This window comes from Hyaena hyaena, unplaced genomic scaffold (genome assembly GCF_003009895.1).
Source record: "Hyaena hyaena isolate Hyena2069 unplaced genomic scaffold, ASM300989v1 scaffold_1279, whole genome shotgun sequence".
Lineage (NCBI taxonomy): Eukaryota > Metazoa > Chordata > Mammalia > Carnivora > Hyaenidae > Hyaena > Hyaena hyaena.
Window position 1 is genome coordinate 330,556 of NW_024081909.1, and position 15,823 is coordinate 346,378.

The following is a 15,823-nucleotide window of genomic DNA, read 5'->3' on the forward strand; positions in this document are numbered from 1 at the left end:
CTTGTGTCTGCCTATGAGTGTCAGACCCTGGGAGCTGGGCTGTGCTTGCCTGCTTCGGCCACCAGAGGGAGATGTGCTCTGTGCTGGAAGCAGGACTTGAGAGTCTGGTGTGGAGAAGTGCCCTTCTCCCTGAGCTGCCTCCCTCTCCATCTGGCTGGCAGGGGAGGGGGATGGCACTGGACTTGATGAGGAAGATCTGCTTCTCCTGGCTGTGTGACCTTGGGCCAGTGACTTCACCTTTATGGATCTTGTATTCCCTCTGGCTCTAGGACAGTAACTCCAAAATCTGTGTCTCTGCATTGTCACTTACAGGACACCACCACTGGCCCTACCCAAAACGATCTCCCACAGTGAGAAATCCCAGTATAAGAACACGGGGCGGTTGTCAAAGGCTTTCTAATCCTTCAGGGTGGTCCCTCGCAGCTCTCTCTGCCTGAGTTTGCTGTTGAAGCGCAAACATCCTCACGGAGACTAATTAATCAGATGCCGAGTAGAACCCTAGATTCAGGAGGAGGGGGAGGGCACCGGCTGGACTGAAGGAGAGCTGGGAAGACCAGTTTGCCAGGCTCCACTGGCCACAACAGATCCAGCTCACCGATCATTTTGACATCCCGGGGGGTTGACAGGAAAGGTCCGCTACAATCAAAGGGGTCCCAGGTCTACCTCACTCACTCACTGGGGAGGCGAACCTCTTGCAGAAAGTCACACAGCTCTATACTGTCGAAAACTGAGAGTTAGAGCACCACTCTCCGCTTTACAACAAATGTGACCTCAGGGAGGGCATCTACAAGCACCTGAAGAACCGTTACCCAGCACCCAAAGAAGGGCACTACCTTTCTTTCTGCCACCCTCCCTGGTTCGACTTTCTCAGTGTATTCCTTCCTTGAGGAAGCTATGGGTCTAGGCACCTCTACAAATAAGAAACCCCCCCCTTCCCTCTTAGGCCTGAGATCTCACCTCCAGCTTCAGCCTCCAAGCCAGTTCTGAGATCCTCTGCTGTCTCTGGAGCACCCCAGAGTCCCAGGGAAGGGGCGACCCTGCTGGGGTAAAGGGGCGTCCTTGTTGATTGGTTAGGGAGGCTTGTGGCCTCATCTGTCCACCAGGTGGCGTAGGCACTCCTGCAGCGCCGCTCACCCTTAAGCCCAGCACAGCCCCCTCCCCAACACTAATTATGCACCTGCAGGCGGACCGAGCCTAGCCTCTCACTTCCTTCCCTCGGGCTATCATGCCACACCCCCTCCACCCTCCGCCAGCCGGCTGCCCTCCCTCCCTCAGCGCCTGCTTGCTCCCCACCACTACCAGCCCCACCCCCTCTCTCCCTCCCTCTGCCAGCCGTGCATCTGGCGCCCCCGGGGAGCCACTGATTCTCTGCCTGTCGCCTCAAGATCCTGGGCCGAGCGAGAGGGGCCCCCAGCTGCGGCTTGGAACACACACCCCTCCAGTCAGCTTCCTCCCTCTGCCCACCAGGACCAGCCTGGAGAGTGTCTACCAGGAGGCAGTCCTCGAACTCCTCACCTGGCAAGGACAGCAGAGGGGCCTGAGACAGAGATGGAGAAGAGACAGGGACAGAACCTGGGGCAGAGGCTGATACAGACAGAATGAGAGACAGAGATGTGGAGATGGAGAGATGCAGAGGCAAAGACTCAGAGACGGGAAGGGGGGTGGAGGGGTGTGTGTGTGTGTGTGTGTGTGTGTGTGTGTGTGTGTGTGTAGCTGGAGACAGAAGGGGGTGACCTGAGACTAGCAAAAGGAGAAGAGATGAGACTCCAAAAGAGTCTAGGACCCTCGTGATGGGCTGCTGCTCTGGGTACCTTAGGCCTGAGGGTCCAGGACCCTGTCCACCTCCTTGCCGCAGCCCCTGGCTTGGCACTTGGGCTCAGGATTCCGAAGCCTTGGGGCCTTGGGCCTGGCCATTCCTGCTTCTTCCTCTCTCCTCTCTGCCCCTTCTGCACCCAGGTTCCTGCGTCCTGGCTTCTGGCTGTCTCTCTGGCTGTCTCTGTGTCTGCCTCATCTCAGCATCACTGATCCTTTTCTGGTGTCTGTCACATCTTTGTATCTGAATATCTCTTTGTATGTGCCTGGGCTTGTCTTTTGGACTGCCAGTGCCAGCGTACACCTGTGTGTGTGTCCATCTCTGTCCTCTCTGCCAAGGCAAGGAAGGGGGTTGGGGTCTGAGTACCTGGCGGGGTATGCCTGTCTCTTAGCGCAAGTGTGCATTTATCTCTCTGCCTGTGTGTGCTCCTGTGTGTAAGCTGAGTGTGTCCATCTGTGTGTCAGTGTGCCTCTAGGTGTGCACCTGTCTGCCTGTGTGTGCGCTGGTCTCACAGTGTGAATGTGTTTCACTCTGCCTATGTGCTCACCTCTGTGGTGTGGCCTGCCCCTGTGAATGCGTCTGCGTGCATGCCTGGGGGGTGCGTCAGTGTCTCAGGGCATGCGTCTGTATCTCTATCTCTTTGCTTGTCCCTATCTCACACTGTCTAGGTGTCGGTCATACCACAACCTCAGCCACAGCCTCAGTGCATAGCAACAGCTGACAGCTGAAGACTCCCTGGGCAGGGAAGAAAGCGAGACTAGGGGGAGGAGGGAGCCTATGAAGAAACAGCCAGGAGGATAGGGAGAGACAAGGCTGGGGCTGGGGACAGAGACAAGGACAGAGACAGAGGAGGAAGGAGACAAGGATGGAGAGGAGCTGATGGTGAAAGATGGGACAGTGGAAGGGAAGGGATGGAGATTGCACCAAGAGGCTGGGCAGGCGGCGCCGAGGGGACTTCCTGCCCAACCCCCACGCAGCGACGCCCTGGGACGCGCGGGGGTCAGCATTGAGGGGCGAGGGGCAAAAGTGAGCGGCCGGTCCAGCAGAGGGGCCTGGAGATCGCGGAGGTGCCTTGGGGGCGGAGGTGGGGGCGGCAGGGGCCCTTTGTCAGCCCTATTGACAGACGTGATGGGGTTTCCGTCCGTGATCAATGATTCTCATCTCCGGGCCGAATGAGCCGCGGGGCGCCCATCCATCCCCGTCAGCGCCGCGCGGCCGCAGCCGCCCGAGGCCCCGCCCGCCCGCACCTCGGCCCCTGCCCTGCTCCTGCCCCGGACCCACCTTAGCCCGGAGCATAAAAGGGGCCCGGAGCACCAAGGGACCCTGGTCTTCCAGGGCTATTGAGCCTCGCCGGGCTCCTGCTCCGCCGTGCACCCCTTCGGGGACACGGTCCCAGAGCCTCGAGCCCCACGCCCTGACCCATTCCTCATCGGTGCACTGACCTAGCCTCTCGGGTACACCATCCCTAGGCCCCGCAACCCTCTGCGCTTCGCACCTGAGCTGGGGGCGTGTCCGGGGCGTGTCGGGGTGAAAGTCACCTTCGGTGCCCCCAGCTGGGCGGGAGGGGGCGCGCGGGGCGCGGCCGGGATTGGAGCGACGCGGAGCCCCGCCCCCCCGCCCGCTCGAGTCCGACCCAACTTTCTCCCCCGCCCGCGCCCCGCCCCCAGCGCCGAGATCCGCTCCTCTTGCTCAGTCCGCGGGCCGCGCCGCCTGCTCCCGCCGCTCCGGCAGCCACCCCACGGCGCGCCAGCCCGGGGCCCCTTGCCCCTAGGCCCGGCTCCGGCCTGCCCGGGTCCCGTCCCGCCCGCCCCCTGCTCGGCCGCCCGGGAAGATGCGGCTGCTCCCGGAATGGCTTCTCTTGCTCTTTGGCCCGTGGCTCCTGAGGAAGGTAAGGGCAGCAGGGCTGGAGTGGGAGCGCCGGGGTCCGGGACGCAAAGGTCCCAGAGTGCGAGGGGCTCGGTGCGCCCGCCCCGCCCCCAGCGCGGAGCGTCCCAACTTTGCGCGGTGTGGGGGACGCGGACAGACAGACTCCCTGATCCAGGACACGCGCTCTCCCAACCCAAGTTGGCTGAGGGTTGGGGGCGGGTGCCGGGGTGGAGGCCCGACTCGAATCTGGCTCCAGGCACAACGGGGGAGGGGACGAAGCCCGACCCGCGAGTGCGCCAGACTGAGCGGGAGTGCGAGACAGACAGACAAGCCAGCAGGGTGTCAGCCTTGCCGTCTTTCCTCGCCAACCGCGCTCGCCTTCCTCGCTGTCTGTCCTTCCACTCCTCACCGCCCCCCCCCCGCCTTTCCTTTTCTCTTCTCTGCACTTGTCACAATGCCAGGTGGGCACTGTGTTCCGAGCATACACGGCCCGAACACACGCGCGCACACGGATACGGCCGAACTTGGCTACAATCTCCCATCACATTTCCCGCGGAGACACCTTCTCCCCTGCACAGACCTCACAGACACACCCCTCTCGCGCGCCCAGATCATGAGGGTGGGGGCTGTCTGGAAGGGGAGTCTCTCCTGGTCTCCTCTCCTTGCCCCCACATCCCTACGTTGCCTCTTTTCCCTGAGTCTCTGGGGTTAGGATACAGAGGCTAAGGAGGCCCAGATTTGATCTGCTCGTTCCCAACTTGAAGGCTTCAACTCACGAACACAGTGTGCTCTAATGTGCTGGTGTGGACTGTATGGGTCAGCGTGTGCACCTGTCTGCATGCCTGCGTCTGGGGGCAGCCAGGCATGGTGTCTCCTCTGGGCTCCAGGGTGCACCGTTAAGCTGCTGCGGTGTGTGGTGTTGGTCTCAAAGGGGTGGGTGCAAGCGCCTGCTTCACCACCCAGCCCGCTGTGCCCTGCTGTGTGTCCCACAATGGGGGCCTAGGCCCTGGACCCTGTTTCCTTTCGTCACCTCCTTGTCTGTGACTTTTCGGTTTCCTGCACCCTAACCATGACCTACCTAGTTTGAGGGCAGGCAGGGCAGCTTCCCGAACCCCTATTCCCTGCACCCTAGCTCCAGCCCCTACAGAATCTGGAAGGGGTGTAGTCCCTCCCTTCCCCTGTGAACACTTGGACCCCACCTGCTCAGTCAAACGGAACTCAGCAACTCCACCAGGGTAGGGGCTGCCCTAGTGAAGCTGGTGACTGAGCTTCCTGATTCTCCCAAACATGTCTGGTGACCTTGAGGGGCTGGAAGGTGGGCAGAGGGGCCCCCTCCACACAACCTGATATCAGTGGCAGGAGCTTCTTTTCAACTTGCCACCCAGCTCTGCCTTTCTCGGCTACTGCAGGAGGGGGCCTGGGCCCCACAACCCACCCGTGTATGTGAAGGCCTGGGGGAGAGGAGGTAAGGATGCTACTCCCCTGCCCCTCCTTTGTACTTCCGCCCCGCTCTCCTCTCCACTCTCCCCATCAAATAAACTCCCCTGTGGACAGATCTGGTTTAATTTCCTTTGCCCCCTGAAGGGGAATGAAACATCTGGTGGAGACTTGAAGGAGAGTAAGCGTGAGGATGTGAGCGATGGGGATCTGTCTGAGTGTGTGTGAGCTGCAGCTGTGGGCCTCTGTGTTGGAGTCAGTGGGGGAGAGTGTATCTGCCATTTAGTCCAGCTGTGTGCCTGTGAGAATCAGTGTTTACATGTGTGTAAAGTCTGTGTGTGTGTATATACGTGTAATTGCGTGGCACAGTGTGTGTAGAGAAGTGTTTTGTGTCCAAGTACCTGTGTGTGCTGGTGTGCAATTGTGAGTACCCCAAGGTGGGTCCCCAGTGCATCTGTGCGCTGGGGTACATGTGTTGCCTGTATGTAAGTCTCTGGGGTTTGTGAGTGTCTGTGTGCTTGTGGTTCTGGGTGCATTTGAGTGTGGGTATGGGATTGTGAGCCTCAGGATGTGTCCATGTATCCTGAGTGTGGCTTCTGTGTGTGTGCACTCAGGGCTGTCTCAGTGCCAGGGCTGGGAGTATGTTGACACGGTAGGAGGCTGGTGGGGGACAGTTTACAAGGCATCTCTTTGGAAAACCCTAATTGTCCGCTGTCTTCGGCACCACCTGCCCCTCCCCACTTGTCCCTCCTCCTGGGCCCAGGACTCCAGGTTTCCATTGCCCCTGGGGCTGTGGCCTCTTGGCCAGACTTTCCTCAGGATCTTTCTGATATGGTCTCTGACTCCTCTCCCTCTCTGTCTCCGTCTTCCCCACCCCTTGCCAAAGCAGCTGCCTGCTGGAAGAAGCAGCAGGCGATCAATAGTCACTAATCACTAATCACTAATTACTAATTAGCTAGGGGGGGCAGGGGCGGGGGCCCTTTGGGATCTTCCAGCTCTATCCTGCCTCAGGGAAGGATTAGGCCCAAGCGAGCCTCTGAGCCTCTCAGAGCCAAGGGCCCTGGCCCTGCATCTAGTCACTCCCTCCTGCCTCATACCCCTCTCCAGCCCTTCAGCTAATCTCTGGCTGGGCCACTTAGGCACGTGCAGCCTGGGCTAGGGCCCAGAGCCTTGCGGGGATTTGGGGGTAATCGGGGCCGCAGCTGGGCCAGGGACACAGAAGGAGGGCGCTGTGACAGCTCCCTTGGGCCAGATCCTGCATGTATGAGAGAGGTGCCCGTTGGAAAGGAGAATTTAGAGGGTCATGGGATTGGGGTGGGGGAGGAGTTGGAGATCCTGGACTGAGTGACTAGGGAAGAGGTGATGTAATTAGGGAAAAGAAACATGGTAAAGAAGGGTCACTGGGGTCAGAGATGGGGTCATTGGAAAGGGGCGAGTTAAACGTTCAAAGAGACCAGGTAAGTGGAGGGGGCATCCCAGGACTCAGAGATGAAGTCATTGTCAAGGAGATGGGGAACTTTGAACAGAGCCCTGCAACTCCACATGAGTGGGAGCCAGAAAGCCGACAGGGTACCAGAGAGAGGGCAGGGTCATGGGGAAGAGCTCAAGCATTGCTGGGCGCAGTGGGCAGTTGCCGGGTGTAGGGTGGAATCCAGCTATGGGGTGGAAATGGGGAGCAGGGAGCCCTGCCTAGAGCGCTAGAAATTGGCAAGTCTCCCCTCTCCCTCTCCTGCCCCTCCTCCACCTCCACCCCGCCCACTCCCCCTCCGGCTCCGGCTTCGGCTTCGGCTTCGGGAAATTACATCCCGGCTCCGCGGCTCCCACCGCCCCCCCCCCACCGCGCCCCGGAGCCCGCGCCTTTATAGGCACATTTATTGCAATAATAAAGTGAGGCGCGGGGCGGGGGGCGGGGGGCGGCCGTTCCCGGGGGGACCGCGCCGGCTCTAGGAAGCAGGGAAATAAAATAAAATAAAATAAAATAAAATCAAAATTCAGATAACGGTGAGCCTTGGCGCTGCAGGCCTCGAGCAGGCGGGCGGGCGGGGCTAAGGGGGAGGGGGCGCCCAGCCCAAGGGCAGAGCCCGCCCCACCAACGGTCCCCGCCTCCTCACGCTATAGTAGGGTCTGAAAGGAGGTATCTTCGCTTCCACCTGCCTGGCCCCCTCCGGTAGCCTCATCCTGCCCCTCGTCTGCCTTTTCCTCTGACTTGTCCCCCATACTTGGTCCTCAGCCCCTGTCCCCGTCCCAACTCCCATCTCCTTCCTTGTCCCCCATTGCCCATTCCAGTCCCCATTCACATTTGCCATCCCAGTCTCCTGGGTCTCTGCATCCCTCAGCATCCCTGTCTCTGCCCAATAAACGTTACCTAATCCCGTTCCCGCCCCCGTCTTCTCCCCATCCCCATCTCCCAGTTCCTACCCCACTCTCAGTCCTGCTTCTCTTCCCCAGTGCCCGTCCCTCGTCCACCACCCTTGTCCTCCCCCACCCCCATTTTGGTTCCCATTCCATTCTCTGCCCCTCTTCATTCCCCTAGTCCCTACCCCATCTACATCCCTGTCTCTACCCAGTGCCTAGCCACCATTTCTCACCTCTTCTTCATCCCTGTTCCCATGCCTATCCTTGTTCCATGCGTATCTCGGCACCATATACCTGTGCCTGCCGAGTCCCAAATCCCAGTCTCAGTCTTCACCCCAGCCTGTCCTGTCCTCCCGCCAGGTGCTTACCCCCTTCTCCATCCCTGGTTGCCAGCCAGACCCTGTCAATCCCACCCCGCCCTGACTGCGGTGCCCTCCTCTTGTCCCTTTCTAGGTGCGAGGGTTTAACACGCCTTTCCCTCCCCTTCCCCAGCCCTGGCCTGGAGCACTGTCCCTTCCCCAACCACAGGGTGCCCTTCCCTTCCCCCGGCCGGCATCCTGAGCGGCCCCGCCTGACCCACACCGCCGGAGAGAAGCCAGAGACTGGCCTGGAGGCCTGGGGGAGGTGCGCCCTGCAATGCGGCTGGGGGGCCGATGGCGTGAACCTCCCCCCTTTCCCCGCGGTCCCATCCCGAAAGAGGCCCCCCCACAGACACACGGTGGAGTTTGTTCACCAGCAAGAGGCAGCCTCAACTCCCCTCCATTGCGTGGGCTCACTGCCTTGGGGGCAAAGCACTCCTGGCTGGGCGCCCGCCAGGCAGGGGCCTGGAGGCGCCTGGTGAGGCGCACCCCCCACCCACACCCACACCCCCGCCTGCCACTGAGCACCTCCGCCCCCTGCGGCCGGCAGCGAGACTAGCCTCTCCCCTCCGCAAATGTCACCGCGCCCAATTAGCTTAATTAAACCAGTTCTGGAGCGAGGGGGACCCCTCCTCGGACAACACCCTGCTCCCTCTCTCAGAGAGGGGGAGGGACGCCACCATGGATCTCGGGAAAGAGGGGTTCCTTTATTACCCTGCTTCGCCTGCTCCCCCACCTCACCCACAGATAGAGACAGACAGCCTGAAAGATAGAGGGAAAGAACCGAGAGAGACAGAAACAGGAAGAAAAACAAAATCACGGAAGGAGAAAATTCGAGACAGAGTGAGGAAGAGACTGGGAGAAGAGTCGCGGAGAGAGATGGAAAAACAGTGAAAGAGGGAGCGCGAGAGAGGGAGAGCGAGCGTGCAAGCGAGGAAGCCAGAGGGAGGATTTTATTTTATTTTATTCCATGTTCCCATTTCTCGGCTCGTTTCCTCACAGACTCTCACCCCTCCCTGTCAGAGCTCCCCCCAAGGTCGCTTTGGCCACCCCCCCAACTCTTCCCTTTTATCTTGGCAGTCTCCTGCAGTAGGTGGGGGTGTGAGTGCCCAAAGCCCAGGGATTTGCCAGGATCAGAGAAGCGCAGACAGCAATTTGTCTGGAATCAGGGGAGGGGGACACCCAGCACCCCTCACCACCCAGCCAAACCTCCTTCCCTCTCCCAGCCCTTGCCTTCGCAGAGTCGCTGGACTGAACTAGCCCTCGACAAGTCCTGGGCTGGGTGCAGGACAATGAGTGCTGCTGGGGTGTGCTGGGAGTGGGTGTCTCAGAAGCATTTGGGGTCATGAGAGCAGGTGACCGGGAACCGATGGATGCTCCTAGAAAGGCAGTGTTGGGCCTAGAAGGGTGAGCAGATTAGGAGTCAGAGTTCAAAGGACTCCCCCCTTCTCTGACTTTCCCAGCAAGCTTCATGCACTCCCTCCTCCTAGACCTCTCTGAACCCCGGCCTTGCCCTCTCCAAGCCCACCTCCTGGGAAGCCTGCAACCACCCTACTCCCCACCCCACCCCTCCCCCTACAGTGGCCTGGGACCCTTCCCACAGTCCCTCTCAGACCCACCCTCCTGGTGTTAGCTGCCAGCTCAAGCTTGTCTGTCTGAGTCAATCACTCTTGCCGCCCCCGCCCCCCTCACCTGAGCTGGGAGGAGGGATGGACGGGAGGAGGAATGAGGGGGGCGATAAATATGTATGACGAGCGGGTGGTGGCGGCATTAATAACCCGGGATCGCAGTGCTGCAGGAGTGGGGACTAGGCGGTGGAGATTCTAGCCCAGCAGCTTGACTCTGCCATTCCCGTCCCTTGTGGACTCATGGTGTGTACACAAGGGTGTGTGCAAACAGAGGGGGGCACCCATGCTGCCAGGCCTCTTTACCTACCCAAACCACTGTGTGCAGGCCAGTGTGGAACCCCCCAGGGACCATGCATATACAGACTCGAACATATGCACTCCCCAGGGGGAACAGACCGCACCCGGTCCATCACTGTGGCTACGCTGACACACACCCTTGAGAGAGCTCGACACATGGACAGAGGATGATAGGAGCTCACATAGGAAAGTGACACCTCCAGAGAACCAGACACAGTCAATCCAGGCATACAACTACCAGTCACAGTGACACAACCACCACAAACCGATATACAGCCACTCAAATCAGAAAGACACACACAGCCAACCTAGGCACATACACAACCCACACATCTACACAGAGCCACCGCAGACGGACACAACAGGCATTCAGCACCACAAGCAGCCAGACACATACACACAGACTCCTCAGACTGATATAGGCAGATGGACACACACACACACCACCACCAACAACAACCATGCACAGCCACTTGAAGCAGATACACACACTCATCACCATAGGTTGAGAAACATGGTGAGTGTGCACACGCGCACATGCTCACACACACGCCATCACTCCAGGTAGACAGACACATACATATAACCCTCCCGGACTAGCAGAAACACAGCCACCCCAGGTTGACACACAGTACCCGCTCCCTACAATCTGAACTTACACGCAATAAGGGCCACACTAAACGGCCACAGCTACCAGTCTGACTGACACATTCTGACACTCACGGCTCCTCTCCCTCCCGCTCCCCTCGCTGGAGCGGCATCTCCATATTTCTTCCTCTGGCTCTTGCATGTCTCCTTCACTCCCGGCCACCACCCGCACCCCCCCACCCCCGCCCCAGATAATTGATGGCCCGGGCCTGGCCCGGCCGCTCCCGCCTCTCGATCCATCTTGTACTCGCGCCCGCGCTGTCTCCCAGATAGGCCGCCACCTGAGACACGCGGAGACGGGTGAGGGCGGGCGGGGGGCGGTCCTCCAGCCCCCTAGAAGACCAGGGAAGGAGCACTAGGCGGCCTCCCCCACAGTAAGAGCGCTGGAGGCGGAGAGGGGTGCCCACGCAGCCCCCAAGCCTCAATCCACAGCGCAGAGACCCTCCACTACTCTTAGCTCAGTGGGTTTCATGGGACCCTCCCCGCAGGGGAGTAGAGGCTGAGGGGATGGGGGCTTTAGCCTCAAAGAGGTGTTGGGAGGTCTCCACTTCTTTCTTGAAGCTGAATGTTGACAGTGGTCATGGCCTGGCTTGCCAGAGTCCACCTCCTCCCTGACCCACCATTATTCAGAACCAACCGGGCTCCAGGCCAGGGAAGACAGCTCCACTCCCTATTCAAAGCCACCCGGACTTTGGCTTTTTGGCTTTCTCAGCCCGCATCGAAGTTCTCTGAAAACACAAGGATTCTCAGTGTCATTTCACAGATGTAGAAATTGAGGACCGGATAATAACTTGGCCAAGAGCACGGAGGGTGAAAGGGCCGCATGCCCGCACCAATGTACACTCCCTGAACCGCTGACTGTGGACTGCCCGCTTCCCTTTGGACTCCCAGCGGCTGGGGAAAAGGGCTAGTGGGGGGCGGGGCGGGGAGGGCCTGGGGCAATCCCAGCGTCTTTCTTTCCTGCCCTTTCTTTGTCCACAGGTCGTCAGCGCTCAGATACCCGAGTCCGGGAGGCCTCAGTACCTGGATCTGCGCCCCGCCGCGGCCGGAGGGGGCGCCCCTGGCCAACAGCTCCCGGTGCCGAGGTCTTCCCACGGCCTGGGCACCACCGGCGCCTGGAGCTGGGCCTGGCCGGCTAATCACACCGGAGCACTGGCCCGGGCGGGGGCGCTGCCTGCGCCGCGCACCAAGAGAAAGCCGTCTATCAAAGCGGCCCGTGCCAAAAAGATCTTCGGCTGGGGGGACTTCTACTTCCGGGTCCACACTCTCAAGTTCTCGCTGCTGGTGACAGGCAAGATCGTGGACCACGTGAACGGTACCTTCAGCGTGTACTTCCGCCACAACTCGTCCAGCCTGGGCAACCTCAGCGTCAGTATTGTGCCGCCCTCCAAGCGTGTCGAGTTTGGGGGAGTCTGGCTGCCGGGACCCGCCCCCCATCCTCTGCAATCTACGCTGGCCCTGGAGGGGGTGCTGCCTAGGCTGGGGGCCCCGCTGGGGATAGCGGCCGCGGGACCCGGGCTAGGGGGCACCCTCGGGGGCGCGCTGGCGGGCCCATTCGGGGGCGCGCTGGGAGTGCCTGGGGCCAAAGAGTCACGCGCTTTCAACTGCCACGTGGAGTATGAGAAGACAAACCGCGCGCGCAAGCACCGCCCGTGCCTGTACGACCCATCGCAGGTGTGCTTCACCGAGCACACGCAGAGCCAGGCCGCCTGGCTCTGCGCCAAGCCCTTCAAAGTCATCTGCATCTTCGTCTCCTTCCTCAGCTTTGACTACAAACTGGTGCAGAAGGTGTGCCCAGACTATAACTTCCAGAGTGAGCACCCTTACTTTGGGTAGTGCGCCCCGCGCTCGCCTGGGCCCTAAGCTTCCCTCCAAATCCCGGCCTCCCTAAGTGGAACCCCTCCCAGTGCCCCGCAGCTCCTGGGGCCGCATTCACCCCTTCCACTCTGAGGGCAAAGGGAACAGCCCTCCCGGGGACCATCAGTCATCAGCTGGCATGGGTCCTCCTCTTCCTTATGGGGAGTGCTAACGAGGCGGAGGTGGGGGTAGCCCCTTCCGCCACCTCCCAAAGTGGAGGGTCAAGAGCGCAGGCCTGGAATAGGTGGGGCTTGGAGGCGGTCCCAGTGTCCCTTACGTCTGCATCGGGTCCCCCCTTATGCCCCGGCGCTGGGCTGGACGCTCCCTTTGTCAGCATCTGTAATGACGCCTGGCCTGGCACCCTCCACGCACCCTGTCTTACCCCCAGGCGCTTTACCTCCGGTTCCATCCCGTCCCCACGTAAAGACTGTTAGGCCGTAAGTTGCGGCCTATCCCCAGCCCTTTCTGCCTGCGGTATGCCTGTCCGCCTTTCCCCGAAACCCTAATTAGGGTAGCGGAAGCAGAACTCCCGGGCCTAGGCAATCGACTCGGCCCCTGCCCTCTGCCAGCCTCCCTCCCGTCCCTGCAGTCCTGCTCCACCTGCCCCTTTCCGGCTGCTTCCTCTCGGTGATATTTTTTCTATGCCAAAACAGACGAGAAAGGGAACAAAATAAAGTGAAATCCAATACGCGGCTGTGTTGAAACCTTTGTAGGGGGGGGTGGAGGTGGTGTGGGTTTGTCTGGCAGAGACCTGACCAGGGCCTCCTCCCTCGGCGGCTCGTGGAAACTGAGGCAGCTATTGACGGAGGTAGCACCTTGGAGGGCATCCAGGACCAGGTCAGATGGAGATGAGGGCGACCCTCGCGGTAGGAGCCCTGATTGAGGCGGGGATGTTCTCCCAGAGGTGGGCGAAGTGAAGCTGCAGCAGACAGAATGGGGCTGAGACCTGAGAGGGGACTACCAGCGGACTCTCGGCGACGACTTGGGGGAGGAGGTGTAAGGCCTGGAAATGGGATCGCGTTGCAGGGACAGCGTGGGCAGAGCGCTGACAACCTGCTAAGCTCCGAGGGGCTGGCGGGAGGCGGCAGGTGGGGGGGAGGGGAACGGTGTTTGCGGCATCTGGAGTCATCGATCTTCCTTTTCCTTCCTAATTTCGTGGGCGCTGAGTTTGCAGACGGCTGAGGGAGGGAGGGAGGCCAGAGACGAGGGGGTGGGGGAAGGGACGAGCGCGAGTTTGGAGAGCCTGGCCGCGCCACCGCCGCCGCTGCCGCCTGCAAACAAGGCCCCCTTCAGCCAGCTGCCCACCTCCCCACCCCCGTCTCCAGCTCCCTCCTGCCGCCGCCGCTGCTAATTTTATCCGCCCCCAACCCTGGCCCGGGCGTTAATTGGCTGCGGCTTCATTAGCAGTTCTCAAGCTCAGCCGCCCCCCTCCCCTGGGGACCCCTGACTGGGGCGAGAGAGGGGGTACAGACAAGCTGAGGCACAGAACGACACCTCTCGACACCTCGTCTTCTGCCTTCCTTCTCTTTGAGTCCTGGGCCAAGGTACCGACTCTGAGAAGGCAGTATTCTCCAGGGAATCACCCACTGGTTCTAGCGGGGAAACTGAGTCAGAGGTGAGTCTGACTCAGACATGGCTGGGAATGAAAAGTTGGTGATGGGGAAAATAAATCTTGGATGGATGGGTGGATGGATGGATGGATGGATGGATGGATGGATGGATGAATAACAAGATTAAATGAAAGGAAGAGGGAGGTGAGAGGTGGTTCTAGGTCAGAGATTGGAGGAGGGAGAAGAACCCTTACCCAGGGCCTATTGCTGAAAAGACCTGAGAACTCCTTAGGCTAGAGTGGGAGGGAAGGAAGTTAAAGCTAAGAGGGGACTTCTGAGGCCTGGGAGGAGAGCCAAATGGTAATGTTTGGAATCAGCAAGTTAGCCCTTCTGGGCCTCAGTTTCCTCACTTGTAAGGCAATAATAAAAAAGCATGTCCTGGAGATTAAAACTTTGCATGTGGATATGTTTTGTGATGGATTGTCCTCCTCCTCCTCCTCTGACTCACACAGGGCCTCCTCTGCAGCCATCCTCTTCACCTCTCCCACCCCATTCCCCCTCAGACACCTGGCCATCTGGGAGCAGCGTTGCCCCTGCTTGTAATTGCACTTGTTGCATTTTTCCACCTGTTCGCCTCTTATGTCCCAGCAGTCAGTGATCTATTCTTATATCTCCAAGGCTCTGGCATGTCTGGCACAGAGTAGGAGCTCACCATGTCTGTTGAATGAGTAAATGAATGAATGTGTAATATTGCTAAGTAAGGCAATGGTTCTCAAAATCACTGCTTGTTAGAATCATTGAGGAGAGGTTTCACTGTCACCATGAGTGGGCAAATGCCAACTCTTTAAGATCCATTGAATTAGGACCGCTGAAAGGAAGCCTCACACTCATATATTTATACTACATTTCCCAGCCAATTCTGATACCCATGTTTGGGAGCCTACTACTAAGGGAGTCAGTGAGTCCCACGCCCAAAGGATGACTCCAGATGAAGTCAGGCTAAAAGGAAGATCCTTTCCAGTTCCAAGGATCTATAGCCCCAGGGATGTAAAGAGAGCTCACTGACTGCTGGAGCAGCAAGAGGTGAACAGGTACCAAATTCAACAAATACAACAGCAGAAGGGGGCACCTCATTCAGTTCTAGAATGTCCTAGGAGAAGGAGATAACAATGGAGGAGGCAGGTCAGAGGATGAGGGGAGGGTGATCCCCCAGAGCATGTTTACACACAAAGTCTCATTTAATCCTCACTACATGTTACTTTTTAAATTGCAAGTGAGGAGGGGCGCCTGGGTGGCTCAGTCAGTTAAGTGTCTGACTTTGGCTAAGGTCATGATCTCACAGTTCATGGGTTCGAGCCCCGTATCAGGCTCTGTGCTGACAGTGAGCTCAGAGCCTGGAGCCTGTTTCAGATTCTGTATCTCCCTCTCTCTCTGACCCTCCCCTGCTCATGCTGTCTCTCTCTCTATATATATATATAAAAAATAAAAATAAAAAAAATTTGCAAGTGAGGAAACTGAGGCCCAGATAGGCTAATTTGTTAGTTAGCCCCAGAGGGGGGCCCTTGAACTCAGGTCTCTTTCCTTCTAAACCAGGGTGCTTTCCAGTGCTCTCTAGCTCTAACAGGAGTCTTTATATTTCCAAATGAGCCTAATAATGCTAGGTAGGTATTTAGTAGGCACCCAATAAATGGTTGCTTTCTGCACTACAGGGTAAAATACACACACGCGCGCGCGCACACACACACACACACACACACACACACACACACACACACAAGCTTCAACACAGTGTACACACAAGCTTCAAGACAGTGAGGAGATGGGGCGGCACTGGATCCCTTTTCTTTCAGGCGAAAGCCTCTGACCATGGTCTACACATGGAGAACTGAAGCGGAAGAACTGGGTAAAAACTACAATTCCCAAGAGACCGTAAAGGGGCCACCTCACGCATGCGTAGATCTCTCCCCTTAATTCGGTGGCTTCCCGGGCCGTTCTCGCGCATGCGCTCTAAGA

The 15,823-nt window shown here is 59.0% G+C and overlaps 1 protein-coding gene across 1 annotated transcript; it reads left to right on the forward strand.

Moving 5' to 3' along the window:
• The first annotated feature begins 3,616 nt into the window (after positions 1-3,616).
• NXPH4 (neurexophilin 4) lies at positions 3,617-12,950 on the forward strand. Its single transcript, XM_039223126.1, has 2 exons — positions 3,617-3,701; positions 11,385-12,950. The coding sequence occupies exons 1-2, from the start codon at positions 3,645-3,647 to the stop codon at positions 12,237-12,239; spliced, it is 912 nt and encodes a 303-aa protein (XP_039079057.1). The 5' UTR covers positions 3,617-3,644; the 3' UTR covers positions 12,240-12,950.
• Positions 12,951-15,823: the final 2,873 nt, after the last annotated feature.